Source organism: Anomalospiza imberbis, chromosome 2 (genome assembly GCF_031753505.1).
Source record: "Anomalospiza imberbis isolate Cuckoo-Finch-1a 21T00152 chromosome 2, ASM3175350v1, whole genome shotgun sequence".
Classification (NCBI taxonomy): domain Eukaryota; kingdom Metazoa; phylum Chordata; class Aves; order Passeriformes; family Viduidae; genus Anomalospiza; species Anomalospiza imberbis.
The window spans coordinates 89,905,766-89,922,254 of record NC_089682.1 but is presented as its reverse complement, the minus strand read 5'-3'; the positions used below and the strand labels follow the sequence as shown (position 1 = coordinate 89,922,254).

The following is a 16,489-nucleotide window of genomic DNA, read 5'->3' as shown; positions in this document are numbered from 1 at the left end:
TCACTCCAGTCCTTGTTCATTTAAAGAGACAGGGATTCTAAAAACTTCTTTCAAACTTCACCTAAAGATGATGCTTCACAAACCTATATTTTCTGCTGTTATTGTACCGCTTTTTTGATTTTGAATTCTTCCAGATCTATCTCTTAAATATGCCCACAAACTGCATACTGCGGATGTATCCCTAATTACAGATACTGCAACTCTGGCCCAAATTAAATTAAACCACATTTCCCTCTCTGGAAACCACAGCATAGGAGAAAAGTAGTATGTAAACAGAAAAAGGGCCATGAAAAGGACAGTCTGTATTAGAGTACATAGACATTAGGAGACACTCTTTGTTCCAGAAGAACAAAATAGAATTAGTAGTATTCCAGCTAAAGCATTGATAAATGGAATAATTAACTCCTGTCTCTTATTTAAGACACTTCTCTTTTCTCTTCCCCAGCTGGACATAGAACTATTGATAAATACAATAATACAGATTTCCAATTAATATATGTAATCTAATAATATATGCCATCTTTATGGGAACTCCGTCTGCAGAACATTGCTGTTTTTTGGTGAAAAGAATGTGGCTGCAATATGTAATGGGTTTTTGTTAAATCTTGTCCACTACTGCTGTTTATCATATCAGTATTTTCTGCTGACTTAATAAGAGGAGATACATAAATCATAAAATGATGATTTAAAATGAGGAAGAGAGAAGATGTATTTATTTAGCCTTCTCTATATAACTGAATAAACACATATACCTTCATATGTATGTTTTTATTTTTAACTCTAATTCTGTGTAAGTTTAATTATCAGAAACCTTTAAGCACACCGTTCAAGGATGTTTTCAGACACAGAGTCAGGAATAGACTCTCTAGTCCTGTTAAGATAGTTTCCTTGATATAAAGTATTTCTCCAATATATTAATATATGCCCTAAAATATTCATTAACAAAAGTAAGCACAAGTAGTGAACATCCATTTATCACCCAGGGAAGTGCATAAAGCCTGATACTATGAAAACTCTCTATTTTCTGATTTCCTTTTTTCAAAAGTTGTTGATCTTTCTATGCCCCCACTTTTCTTTCAATTTATAAAAAATAATCTGAAAAGAAGAAATGTTAGCTGAAGATAATGAATTTGACATAGAAGGACCTCATCTTACTGAGAACTGCAAATCCTTCTCTTGCTCTTCTGGTGGGAATAAAGTGAAAAGATAACTTATGGATTCTAAGCCTTTCAAGAACAAACTGCAGTACAATAACTGTGCTCAGCCCCAGGAAAGGCAGTGTCAAAACAGAAAGTACAGAAAGGATGTAATGAGATTTCCTCTAGTGACAGGGGAGGGATATTCTGCTTTGTTGCCTCTAAAGTAAAGCAGAAAGAGATGAGCACCAACAGCTACAGCACCCAAATATTAGAATATCAGATACGAGACTTATGGTAATAGACTTGTGATCTTGAAGTGCATGGTATGAATTAATTTGCAAATAAGCTCATCAAAGAAAACTCTTCTGAAATGTATGAATACTTTTATTGGTGCAGTCATGAACTTTTCAGATGTTAGTAAGGTCATATCTAAATTGATTCAATAGTGAAGTGTCCAATGAAAACAACACAGGTCAAAAAATACATATAATTTTCAACCACTGAAGTATTTTTTAATTATAAAATAAGTAGAAATAATGTGGAGGAGAAATGAAATTACCTAAAAATGTAGCATAACACACCAAATGGTGCATAGATGAAGTTGTGCTGAATGGCTGTAATCCCTCTCTGTCACAGTTACATGTTTATGTGTACTGATGGAGAAAGCTCTTTCTGTATGTTTTGAATGTCAGGTATGGTAATTTTCCCCCTAATCTTTGGCTAAATGCATTAATTGTGGGGTATGCTGTTCACAAAATTTCACAGCTACCAGATATATGATGGCAATAATCTGCCAGGTGATGAAACATGCACCTGATTAAAACCCCACTTTGGCAGAACAAGCACCGATTGAAATGCAGGATAATGGGCAATTACAGGCAGCAATAATAACCTAGACAATCTTATGTAAACTGTATTCACTGTCACTTCAGCTGCTAGAACGTTCGCACCACTCCTATTTTGTATCAACAAAATAGAGGCAGAGAATTCATGAGGCATTAAGTGACTCTATCCCTTCTCCATTAGGATGCCACTTCACTTCCTTTTCTGACTTTTCTGTTCTTTTAGGACAAGCATTTGCTTCCTCACACTTCTCCTTCCTTTCCTGGATTGCATTGCTTGAGAACCAAAGCTGCTTGTGTACTTCTGAGAAGAGCACACTATGGTGAAGCTGTGCCTGGGAGCCCTCCTGCCTGTAATGAGGAAGCACCAAACAAACTGGATTCTGCTTTGAAGCAGTCACACAGCTTCAATCACAAATCTCGACTTGGTATAAAAATAGCTGAAATCTAAAAGATGAACCTAAATTGATGGGTAGACTAGGAGATTGTCTAAAAATAGAACCTAAACCATGAGAGATATTCAACATAATATTCTGAGTGAAGAAAAGTTGGCAGATATGAGAGTTTTCTCTTTGTTTTGTCTGAATCCATCACAAAATTTGCTGTAGACATTATACAGCAAAATATATGTCATAGATTACTAGGTATTAGCATGAGAAAAGCTGACAATCATCTGTACAGCAAAGGCAACTGACCTGTATTTTTCTCTGTACTTCATTAACTTTGGTTAGAAGGCAGAATATAATTCCAATCTCTCAAAAAAAGGGAACTGTTGAACATTTGCACAGTCTAGCTAAGTCCAGGTAACAAGATCTTGCAAAAGTATTGCCTAGATCATCTTAAAATGTTTGAGATCAAGACACTTCAGAACATTTGAAACTTTTATTAGTTTCTTCTGACTAAAAGTGAAATATATAAATTTAAAAGTTTAATCCCAAACAAAGTTTCAATATCACCATTCACAAGGATTTATATGTAGTGTTTGACCAATAATAATGCTGGTAATTGCTGATCTCATAAAAAAAAATTGTGTAGAAGCAAAACATAAAGGCAGAGAACACTGGAGTGCTTTGTCTGTCTGATTCTCTAAAAAAACTTCTCATATATTTAGAGGTACTGTTTCACTGAACCAAGTACTCACAGTAGAAAAAAAGAAGTAATGTCAATGGCTCCAGCATGATATTGAACTTGCTATACATCCCAGAGTAGATATCAAAGAATGATATTATTCTTCCTAAAGCTCTGCACTTCTACCTACATTTTTAATCTTAAAGTCTCATTATTAGAATAAGGCCCAAATCAAATATCTCCAGCTTGTTGATAACTAATTTGGTCAATCAGAAACAGTTACAGAGTAGATAAGTTTTCTTTTACCTATGCAAGTCCTCATCTAGGATCATACTTGTGCTTGCATAAAACACAGAACCAAAATAAAAGATAAGAAAATATATAGAAAAGAATAAACAGAAGCAGAAAACGCAAGCCTCAATATCTCATTTTGTGTGGGCTTCACCTAGCAATTTCCAGAATTTAAAGTTGTAGAAACAGATTCTACTACTGAGACACACCAAAAACAGAAAAGAGACCCTCAATACAATTAAGTTGCTTTTATAGCTTTCTTGGGAAACAATTCATCAGATGAAATTGGAAAATGGATACTGTGTGCAAGTAAACAGCAAGTTAGCATCTTACCTGACTATGTTAAAAGTAAGCAAGTTAGAAAGGATGATAGTGCTGGACATAAAGCCTATTAAGTGGTGTCAGAGCAAGAAGAGCAGTCTGACAGCTATTCTGAGCACAGAGAGAAAGAATGTGATAGATGTTCTGTGCAGATGAGAAAAACTATGGGAGGAAGCATTGTTGAACAAAAGATTTCAAATGTTCTGTCAGTTCCTGGAGACTCCCAGCCTCCATCAGTTTCTCAGAAAAGGCCATCACCAGTTCTGCAATTTTTGAAAAGAAATATTTCTCCACAATCTTCTTTTCCTATTATCTCATTAAGCTGGTGTATTCATAAAAGAACTCATCATCCCCAATGGCATGGAAAGCATTGGTGATGATGTCAGACAGCAGAAATGTGATTGATGAACTTTCTGCACTTATCAGTCTAGACTGATTCTAACTCACTTAAACAGAATGGATTTTAATTATCCAACAGGGTCTAGCAAGATTATGCCAAGAAAATTAATAGATAGTCCAGCAAAATTGTGGTAATTTTTTTTTTTTGTAATTTCTGCTCTGCTGCAGATGGATAATGCAGGATACTTGATTTCTAGGATCAGTCTTGTTTAGAAATGGAGACTAAAAATGAACAAGTTACTACAGACTTGTTATGTGAGCATGTTCAGTGGCAAACACAAAGGGTAATTAACAGTGTTCCTAGAGTTTCTAGAACTGATATAATTTTAATTCCTAAGACTTACGTGCAGAACTACATCAGTTGTGATGCAAATATATTTTTCTTGTGATGAAGAAAGAGCTATTATATTTTCAAATTACACTTAGTATCACTTTTTCATGTAGATACATTAAATTTCTTTTATACTAGTAACAATACCCTAGACTAAAATGGTGCTGTTTTACAGAGAAGCCTGATGGGCAGCCTTGTTCCTAGAAGAGACTCTGACAAGTATGCTGAAGAGCTTTATTTAACCCTTCCTCCAAGCAGTTGCCTCTGTTTTTTCTTTATTGTCAGGATCCTCAGTATTGTTAATGAGGTAACAGCATATGTAGAAATGGCTCTTCTATGGGATACAGGCTTGAATGGCAAGAAACTGTGTTGAAAGAAAGATGTAACACACGGTGATTAAGCAAAAAACTCAACAAAGCTACTGAATTTGCAGATATTTAATCCCTTGAAGTTTTTTTGACAAAGACATGAAAGTGTAGATTTACAATAAATTAAGAAAACAGACAGAAAAAAAAGAGAACAAAAGGAAAAGAAACTAAAGATTCCTGGGAAAATCTAACAAAGACAATAAGTTATGAGTAACTACAAAAAAGTCCATAATTATGTATTTTTTACTGATTATAAGATAAACATATGCAGGATTCACTAAGAAAAGTATAAAATTAACATCTTGCTGGTTTACTACTCCCTTGTTGATATTATTGTTTATGTTTTATGGGTTATGATACAATTTTCTACTTTGAATACTTTTAAAAGAAATGTAGATTATTGCTCTTATTCTTAAACCATACCAAACAAAACAATTACTCTGTTATTTAAATGCAAAATGTGAATGCTACATGCTACAACTTCAAGTGAAATAAACAGGCAATTGGCAGATGTGTCCAAAAGTAATAATTCTTGTAAGACTTCTAATTAGGATGATCTCAAACTGTCCAAACTAGTGATAGGGTTTAAAGTATCAGCAATGGAAGTGGAAAAAAAAGACAGGTAAACAAAACAAATTTATCCAAAAGCACTCTATTAAAGAAGCAGCAGGCATATGGAACAAGCTGTTTAGTGAGACAGCTGATTAAGATAGCATAAGTAAGTTTAAGAGACAGCTAGATATTCTTATGCAGAAAGTGGCTTGGATATCACAAGAAGAGAGTATAAGGCTGAGATAACTAAAGTGGGATGTGCATATTGTAACACAAGACTTACTGTCATGATAATTTTTACAGTTTGGGGGGGTTTTCTGCTTTCCTTTCATTAAGAGCATTCCATAAGCATTTCATTAATTATGAAATAAATTCTATCTAATTTGCATTGTCTTTCTCATTTGTGAAAATGTTTAAAATCACTACCAGACAAAACTTGCTATCTGGATATATTTACCTTGAAATCAACTATTTCAATAGTAAACTGACAGGCTCTATCATTCACTGTTTTCATTAATTAAATGGAACTCATAAAATGAAAATCATAAACTTAATTAAATGAAAATCATAAAGTAAACTTGATTGTTTCTCATCTCATGCTGAAGTCACAAGATTTTTTCTTTAAATTTTTTTTGTAAAATTTCTTACTTCTCTGTTACTGAGAGAAGCACAATTGCTGTAGTGCTACTAAACACACTTTTTTTAATCTCAGTATAGCCTTTTAATTTTCAACCATCTGGACTAGAGTTGCTCAAAACTGTAGTCAAAACACTGGTACAACTAGAATTCTTGTTACTGTCATTGGCAGAACTGGAGGCATGACAATAGTGCTTGGAATTATGTGAAGAATATGTCGAACTTAAACTTAACTCATTTTTAAATTAGGATTCTCATGTCAAGATCCTTACTTCACACTTAACCCAGATAATTTTTCAATAATTTCATAAGATTTAATTATTAGTGGTTTTCTAATAGCAGAAGCTAAAGTATTTTAAATATCTTTAAAAGACAATAATCAATCCTAGAACTTGGCTACAAAACAGTGAATTCCCATCCCTGCATACAACCCAGAATGGTGACAGAACTGCAGCTTCTGATATTGCTTCAGGCATTGCTGGAGACAATTGTTTCTAGCAAGCTTTCCATCTCCTTTTCCCAGCAAACAATTTTTCTCTAAAGAAAAATTCAATTCTTTTTCTATCCTAATCACATATATCATATTTCATACCCTCCTTCAACTTGGCTTATGACTAGAAAAAACAATTTTATTTATCTTCTTTCAAAAGAGAAATATTACATTGGGCTAAGAACTCTAATCATACTAAGCTCAATGACAAGTAATCATTGATTTCATTGGGAATACCACATAGCACCACATTTGTTACTGCAATGACCTGAAATCCCATAAGGTGCTTGGTGCAGGTTCAGTTTTCATAATATAACAATGATTTTATTATAGCACACTAGAGACAGAAGAGTTCATTCAAGCAAACAAATTTATATAATTACTATTTGTAATTATATTTGGGAGGAAGAAAAAAATTTAAAAAAAAAAGAAAAAAACAGTTTGTCTCTCTATCCTTATTATTTTATTTTCCTCAGTTAAAAAATTCACATAAACAGCCACTGCTGTAGATCAGTGGCTGACAATACTTAACGTCCACAATTCAATATATGTTTCATAAGAACATGAGGAATTCATCTGAGTGATTGGAATAAATGTCCTTGATAAATAGGATAGCTCAACTAGGTATAATGACAAACATAAACCTGCACATAACTCTTTGCACGATAATGAAATTAAGCAATGGGAATGGGAGTTGGCTTAATTTGCTTACTAGATTGTATATATTTTGACCAGAATTGGCTTTGATGCTGCTGGAAAAACTGCAGTATTATAAACACTGGCCATACAGTCCTTTTCCAAAAGACTACACATTTTTAATCTGAGTACTAGATAGTTTCCTAGTGAAGCTTTAAAAATTTTAAAGCTTTTTAATGGTTATACTTGATAGATGGAAATCCAGAATTTTTGTCTTTGTGTCACACAAAACTGAGAGAATAAGACATACGCTCAGATAGCTTTTTAAAAAAAAATCCTGCACTGCATCTTTATACAGATCAATGTCCAATTATAAGCAGAGAGTTGCTGTGGCAAAAGTTCAGAAAGAAATAATCTCTCCAGCATTTATTACTAGGAAAATAAGGTCACATATGAGGTCAACTTTCAAATGTATACAGAATAAATTATACTGCAGCATTCTAAATATTTTGCACTGCAAAAATTATACTGCAATCTCAACATAATCAGAAAAATGAAGTTGAACATATATTTCCTGACGACTGTACTATAGATCAGAATAAGCTAAGAGGTGAAAAATCCAGGCCCAATTAATCAACTATTAATAAAAACTTGTCATATATTTCTGCTTAATTAGAAATATAACTTCTTATGAAGGCTGACTGATTTAATAATTTCCTAACTGTCTTTAACACTGAAACACCCTCCCCACAACAAAGTAAAATAATGGAAAACATACAAACCATTTAAAAATCATTCAATGATGCACTTCTTTATTGCTTACAGTGTAGAAGCAAAACATAAAGGCAAAGAATGCTGGACTGCTTTGTCTGTCTGATTCTCGAAAAACATTGAAGTGTATCTTTTGAAATAAAAGACCTCCTAATTAGATAAAATACATTTGGAAAAAAATAATTGGACACAGTTTGAAGAAATAAATTTGTTTGTTTGTCAGAATGAATGTTGGTAGACAACATTGTCATTGTCCTGATCTAAGTAATTTTGCTGTTTCACAGATAGTCTTAATCTTTGCTACCATCACAGGATGTGAATGAAAGTATACTGAAAATAAGATTATATTAGTATTTAACACTTCTCACAGTACTCTTAATTGTGAAATCAACATTACAAACAGGAAAATGAATCCATTAAATGAAAACATCTTCTGATTCATTTTTACTCTTGTCTTTTATGCGAAGCATTTTCTTTTCCTCTTCTCCAAACTACATGAGGAATAGAAATGACTGGTGTTCTTTTATCTGTTGCAGTCATGTCTAGTTTGAATTTCCAAATCAGGCTTTGACAGAAGGATTGTATATAATATATCACAGGCAATGCCAGTGGAGATAGAGTATATTCTAATCATTTTCAAAAGTATTAATTTTTTTTTTAATCTGCTTTGGCCACTTGTGGTTTTATTTCATGTTCATTCTGAAAGATACTGTGTTCTTTGCTCTGGGCTAGTGACAAGATTTACTCTTTTCTCTGATAATATTATCAGTGGACTATTACTTCCTGATAAACCGCAACTGCAATACTAATAGGCTGATAATGACATTCTAAAGTTTACGCTTTTGTAGGCATTGTAGGCTTCACTCACCTTGTTCAAGTGGCTGGCTTTTAGTTGAAGTAGTTTTCATCTTGAGTGCCTCCCTAACAGACATGTCACAGCAGGAGCCTTTGTTAGTGTCTTGGTCACTGTCAGCCTGATCACTGTCCCCATGCCCGCTGTCCCTCAAGCTGGCTCTTTCTGGATCCTTGAACGTGGAGCTACTGAAGTACATATTGAAAAAAAAAAAAAAAAAAGAAAAAAAAAAGAGAGAGAGAGAGAGTGTTGTATTTACTTGTTCTAAGTTGAATTGTACTCTCTGGCAAAGTAATTTTGACAAGAATGCAAATGGGGAAGCCAAGAAAGTTATTTAATAGGCCTTACCTTTGAACAAACTGCTGCCTGCTGCCCATGTAATTGGGCTCTGCGGGAAAATTGTCTGTCTGTGAAAGAGAAGGAAAAAAATACGTATAGTTGTACACTGGACAAATCTCCTGCAGAGCAACAAGATTTCCTAGAGGAGAAATGATTAATAATTCAAAAATTCTCTTAATCTTCAGATTTGTACATTTTAATTAAATTGGAAAATGCTGGCATGTAATTATGTGCTCAGAACAATTAAATGATTCCGGTCCACAAATTACCTGCTAAAGTAAACAATGAAGCTCCAATAAGTGACATTCTCTGTTAGTAACCTGACAGATGACACTGTTTATGTTTTTTCATTAGATAGATATTAAGACTGATGTTTATTGAAAATGAGAGAAAAAATTACTCTTGCATATTAAAAAAGCAAATTATTCCATAATACTAATTTTTAATCATAATTACATAATCTACTGGGATTCTGAAGCTCTTACTGCTGTAATATAGTTTTGTGTGCTGCTATATTACACTTGAATTGAAAAAAATACAAAATCAAGAAAATTTATGGCTGATTAGCTGTGGGTTTTCTCAGATGCTACTGGAAAAACACAAGTATGAAAATATTTGGATTTTCTCTCTTTAATTTTCATCAGTATTAATATCTATGTCAGAATAATGAGAAACAAACACACAAATGAGAATATTGAATGATCAATATTGTTGACAAGTAGTTTTTAAAAGAAGATACTTTCATAAAGTCTGTCACGTATATTTTTAGCAGCATGAGCCAAGTAACTGTAGAAGCACAAGTATTAAAAGGATCCAGACCAACATGGAGTTCTGCCAAAGGGAACTGAATTCCCCTTGTATCATTAGCTGAAGTTCTTTGGGAGAAAGAGAGACGGCATCATTCAGAAAACTCCACATACTGTACATTCATGCACGTCACTTCTTCTTGCAGCTGACCTAGCGACAGAGCTTCTACTGTTTTCTACATCACTTCACATCACACCACTCTGCTCCGCAGCAGCTCCGGCTGTCGCAGCAGCATCCAGCGGATCAGTATCCGTAACACGGGCAGCACACAATTAATGGAGCTGAGGGCCTGTGGTTTAATGTCACACAGCAAGTGCTTACACAGGTGACTTAGATATCTGGATTTCCCTGCCACTCCCCACCCCATTTTTTTATTTTTGTTTTGGTTTTATCAGAAGGAGGTAATTAGAAATATTTGCTACTTCTTGTATGGTTGGAGTATTTGAGCTTGGAAAAGAGGCAAAAAGTTTTATCCAAAATTTAATCACTGCTGTTTGCAACAGAAATTGGGCAGACACCTGTTACTCCCAAGGGACTTGTGAAATAGATGTGCTTGTATACCATGGATTTATTTTTTGTTTTAGAGAAGGGATGAAAAATATAGAACCATCTTCTATTCAGCATGTATGACAATGTACGCCACACTTTCTTCTAGTTTCTAAAACCTTTTGTTCAAAAAATAAGATTATAACACATACTATGTTTACATCCATCCCAGCTTTAAAATATGCTATTAGAATAAAAGTTCATCTTCACATTTAGTATGTATCAAGTTAGAAAAACAAATATTGGAAACAACAAAAAAAGGAAGCATATTTTAGCATTTTTATGTATATCTCTCAATGCAGCACATCATATTTTGGAAGCAGCTATAATTCTACTGTTTCTTTTCTTCTCACAAATTTTAAGGTAGTGAGAGCTGCTTTTTTGTGCAGCAATAAGAGATATATATATATACACTCATATACAATCATTATGGCACTTACAGAACCTAGTACTTATCAACCTGAATAAACCTTTACAACTGTAGGACTCATGTCTCTTTTCTATGTCTAATATCTCAAATAAAGATATCCAGGAAAACTGACCTTATGCTTTTACTTATGTAAGACATCTGTCTCCTCCTAAACACAGCTGCTACCAGAATCAACATTTCCATTTTTCATGACATTAGCAGTCAAAATGCCTGCTATAAACTGCTTTTTTCATTAATTCTCTGCCATTAAAAGTCAGACTTTTGTCCTGAAAATAATTATAAATACTCCTTTTTAATGATTCTAAGAACTTAACTTTAAACTGGACCACTGTAAGAAACGGTCATACTTTTTGTCTCTGCTTTTTCATAGCAAAAAAGCATTTCACACATCTTGGATGAGCCAATACACAGATATTAAAATAGAAGATTTGGCTGCATCTTAGCTGCTGAGAAATCCTACATTCATGGTTATCATTAAAGACCTTTAACTAGATTATAATTTGATAAATTACCTTCATACTGTATTTTGCCTCAATACAATGAATTTGGTGCCATGGTACAGGAAGTTCATTATTACAAAATGCCAAATGTATGTACTTGGTGTTCATATACAGACACAGAGCTCAGAGTTGAATACTGTTCTTTCTACACTAAAAGCATTAGTCCTTCTTCTATGAATTATGAAGGTATGATGCTTGTGTTGAGATGGAACAGCCCTCTGAGATACAGGCAGCAAAGGGAGGACTTATTTAATCTATGAAAATCTCTATTAAAATTGTGATAAATAAAAAAAAAATTAATTTTAAGGTTTGGCAGTTTGGAGGAATCTTAGAAATGTAAACATTTACTTCACAATGGATAAGAGAGAGACATGACTGTCTAAAAAAAATTTTTTTTTATCCTAGTTGAAGTGAGAGGTCATATACTTAAAATTTTTACACTTTAACATTTATAGACGTGATATTACACATTCCAGCTCATGCATTAATCATACTTCTTTACATTGCATAGCTGTAACTCAAAGAAAAAAATGCTACTTTAAAAAATCTAAAAAACCTCTTGTTCTTCTCTGGATATACAGCCCTTTCTAGGACAACAAAATCACCAAAACTATGGACTTCCAGTTTTAAGGTAGGTTGTAGTTCACCAGCAGAAAACCACCTAAAATCTAGTCAGCTACTCTAGCTAATCAGCCAAGATCCCTCAATGTGCCTTTGAGAAATACAAAACATCCCATTTGGTCACCTAGTAATAGGTACATAATACTCCTGGGGAGCATTATTGATATAGGGGAATCTTGACAACCAGCAAGATGTCCAGTGCAGTAGCTAAAGCTAAGTAAGATGCATCAGGTCTGAAGAGAATTGCCTGGAATTGCAGTCTTCTGATAAATAAGCAAAAATTATTCAAATGCCATCATCATTAACCTCCTGAAGAACAAAAAAAAAAACACACTCCACCCTTGTTTTCATCCTCCCACCAAAACAATCTCCAGGAACAATTTGTCTCTAAAAGTCACCAGAGTTTAACTGTAAAGAAATGTGAATTTTTTTATCTCTGTGATTCAAGACTGAGGACTGGAGTATCAATTAGGGCACCAGCAGCTACCACAGCACAGGTTCTCCAGTAGCAGGACAAATGTTATCTAAAATTAAAACAAAAGCAGGAATGTCCACCACCACCAGAAAACTAAAGTCTGTGATATCAACCTAACTGTCCAAAGCCACCTTAGAGAAGTGGCCCTGGCTTTACGGCTCATTTTCACAGACTAGTGGATACAGCTAATTTCCAGTGAGAGTATGCTGTTAAACCATTCAACAGATATTCTTTTTTGACAGTTGTTATAACAGACCTTTACAAATACTTTTGTCTACCTATCTCTTCTAATATGTAACTCTGGATCAAATATGAAATTTTAGGAACACTGTCATTAGTGTAATGTTGCAGAAAAATATCTGATTTCTGTTCAAGCATTTGATACAGCTTTTGCAGAAGTGGAAGCTCATTTAAAAAAGCCATTTAAGAAGAGGTCAGGATGCATAGGAACCTTTCAAAGCTACAAAAATTTAAAAAGAAAGGGTTACTTCCTTTCAGAAAATATCATACAGTTTGATTTTGTTACCTTTTACTTCAGTCAATTGAAGGAAAATAAGAGAAGAGGCAAATTAAACCTGTGCAAAATATATTTTTCATGGAATCATAGAACAGTTTAAGTTGAAAGAAACCTTAAATTTAATCTAGTTCTACACATTCTCTCCCCATCATGAGTATGGATACCTTCCACCAGTTCAGGCTGCTCAAAGACCCATCCAACTTGGTGCTGAACACCTCCAGGGATGGGGCACCCACAACTTCCTTAGGCAATCTGAGCCAGTTGGATTTACCAGTATGGAATTTCAAAAGCAACAGTATAATTGTTAAGGTCCAATGATGGGATTTTGAAAATCATTAACTGGCCAGTGTTTCCATGAACAACACATAGAATATCTTTCTAAGTGCATCAACTGTCTACAAAACTATTCGGTTTATTGCACCTGTCAGGACTTGTATAGTATGACCACACCAGGACCTAGAAAAACTAAAATTGTTGCCAAGTAGAGGTCACACACAGTGCATTTGGAATACTAAATTTTATAGACTCAGAAACAAAACCATTCAAAAGTTTGAAAGTCAACTGTTAAGTTTCTAGTAATTAATTCTGGAATGGCTATGGTTTCCAAAAGTTTAATTTAGAGAAAGGAAAATGAAAAGTTATAGCCAAGAACAGGGTATGAGAAACAAATTCTTCATAGGATCCATTAACCTTAAATAAACTCATAAGAAAAAAAGCAGTAAAAACCTCATCACTGGAAACAGCTTGAACAAGCCTGGGCCAAGCATTATACAATGAATTATAGAGAATATTTTTAGCAATGGGCTATATTAATCTCTTATCCCTTTTTTATCTTTTAATAAATTCATATTCACAAGGTATATGTGTTTACTTCTGTTGAAATATGCTCTTTTTATAAATACAAAGAAGTACTACTGTTGGTCTGCGCACACTATTTTTTTTTTAATTCATGTTTAGAATTACAGTACTGCATTAATCAATCAGGTTTTAAAAATTCTGCTATTGCTAAGTAAGAGAAGAGTAGACAACTTCACAATTCACCTGCTTTCAAGAATTGCTGCAAAAAGCAGACTGTTTCTTAAAAATTAGAGGTTCCTCACTGTTTTTGTCTTTCTCTTTACTTTTTAATAAAAACATTTTTTGTCACAGTTTTTAAGTTTTCTAGCAATATTTGATGTATTTCATACTGTTTGAATAAAGAGAAACTTAAAAAAAAAAGAGTTTGCAATTCAATTGTTTTGTCTAATAAAAAAATATCAACACCTACAAAGAAAAAGAGGAAGTGAGAAAGAAAGAGACAAAGACAGAGAGAGAAATTCAATATTTAAGTATTCTTGACAAATTATGCCTAGAAATAATTGTCATATAAGGGAAAGATGTACTCTAAAATACGAAAAAAAGAATTAGACATTAATCAGATTTATGAATATTAGGCGAGTAGAATATTCATATTTTTTTCTCAGAATTACAAGAAGTATCACATTTTCTGAAATTATTTAATGCAGCTCCATTTTATGTAGGTGTTCATACCTGGAACTATAATAAAGCAAAATGTCTTTGCTGATTCTAACTTCTTTTTAATTAAACATTAAATGCAAAAATTAAATTAAACATCTCTCACCTTTATCAGTTTGCCACTTAATATCTAATTCAAGCATCTTCTATGCCTTTTCTTGAAAAGCTGAATTCCAAGTATTCACCCTTCCCCCATGAAACAAAGATCTTATATAATGGCAAACTCTTCTTGAGGCAAAAGAATTGTATTCTGCCAAACTGAGTTTTGAAAGAGTAGACAATTGTCTTCATTTTGTTAGGAACAGTGTGGGTTCAACACAGTACAATTTTTCACAAAGACTTCTCAGTATAAGACTGCCAGTGAGTGTGTATACTTAGCCTGAAATAGTATTTTTTGCCTCCACAAGATTTACTTCATTAAGAAAATTCACTATCCCAATAGCAAAAACAAACAACAAAACCAAAAACTGGCCATGAACCTCTCATAGGTTATTCTACCTTTTTCAAGAACCAAATTATATAGGCTATTTTAAAAAATATTATCCTACTATGTGCTCTCCACTCTTACTCTTTTGAAAATGCTTTTGATATATAATTTATATGACTTGTACATATTTGGGAAGTTTCACACTTGCTGCAAGATGTGTATTTTGGTGTTAAAAGTCCTACAGTGTGTTTATGTATTTCTGACATATATAGCATTCTTCAAAAGCACATTGAAAACACAGGGCAGTAAAAACAGTCAAATGCACAAAGCAATATCGTTCACGAGGCTGTTGTACTTTTTCTTAAAGTGTTGGTTGGTGGCTCGTGTTTTCTCTTCCTCTTGAATGAGAAAAGCAAAACAGTGAGAGGAACAGGTCCTGAGCTCTTCAGTCAATTGCACAGTGATTTCTGAAAAGTGAAGTTCTGAGGACAGACACTACCATCCTTTCCCATAAGCAAACGAATGCAGATCTCCCTGTATAAATGCCTAATCCATGCACTGTTTTCTCTTAGTAAGTACCATATTTGTTACCAAAATAAATTATTGTTGATTTATTGGTTAAGGTGTCATACTAAGGCATTGTAGATTATTTCAGTTGTTTTCACTATTTGTTTAATGAAACCAACTATTTATTAAATTTTTAAAAGAGTTTATTCTGCAATGTACAAGATACTAAAGGTGGCATAAGCCTGGCCTGTGGGAATTTAACACAGCTCAAGGATTAGAAATCACAAGGCCCAGACAAGGTTCTTCTCATCTCACTGATGATTGCACAAAGTCAGAAGACTGAAGAAGCTAAAAAGGTCACTACAGAATGACATAATTTTAAGTCATCCTGGTAAAAAAAAGTAGACCTGAGTGACATTTAAAAGATGAGGTGAAACCAGACCCAGATCAGACTTTTTGATATGAAATAAAACATTTAAGTATTTCAGGAGTAAGCTTGTCTCTTTGTTGGCAGAGAAGTCAGCTCAACAGAAGCCTTTAGCTTCCCTACCAGTGCAGGATGTGTGTTTAAGGTCAGACTTCTCTCTCTAAGAAAGATGGGACAAAGAAAAACTGTGGAAGCTGAAACCAAAAGTTTCTCCTATGGAAAAGGGAATCAAGATTTTCCAGACCAAACTCAAATTGCTGGATTTTTTACAGGGAATTCAGGTTTCTGGGCCTTGTTTTATTTTGCTCTGGAGAAACATGAAATGTAATGAAATTAGCATGATGTCAAAAGAGAATGTGGAAAGTTGTCAAATGTGACTAGGAAAAAGGAATTGTAATATGAGTTCTGAAGTTGAACTACATTTTGGAGAAGATGCAAGATAAGAATGTAGGAAGAAGTGCCAAATATCACACCACATAAAGAGCTCAAGCTGAAAGTACAATAACACTATCACAGCGTCAATAAATAAACATAATGAAATTCTTGACACATTATTGCATTGCTCTGCACTGCCGCTATTCATTTAAAAACGATGAACACATTTAAAATAATTCGCAACTTGTCAAATGACTGTGAGCTCTGCAGTTAGACTGGTGCTGTAAGAGGCATTTGTACAGGTCT

General features: G+C 33.7%; 1 protein-coding gene across 6 annotated transcripts in view; it reads right to left on the bottom strand.

Annotated features, from left to right (window-relative positions):
• Positions 1 to 16,489, bottom strand: part of PCDH17 (protocadherin 17) — an 87,933-nt gene that overhangs the window by 49,725 nt on the left and 21,719 nt on the right. For 5 of the 6 annotated variants that reach the window (XM_068182275.1, XM_068182280.1, XM_068182277.1 and 2 more), the window contains exons 3-4: positions 9,046 to 9,104; positions 8,713 to 8,885 (exon numbers count right to left, since the gene is read on the bottom strand). In XM_068182275.1, the coding sequence (XP_068038376.1) occupies positions 8,713 to 8,885; positions 9,046 to 9,104 (232 nt within the window). The remainder of the gene's footprint in view (positions 1 to 8,712; positions 8,886 to 9,045; positions 9,105 to 16,489) is intronic. The other variant, XM_068182279.1, reaches the window with a different exon arrangement.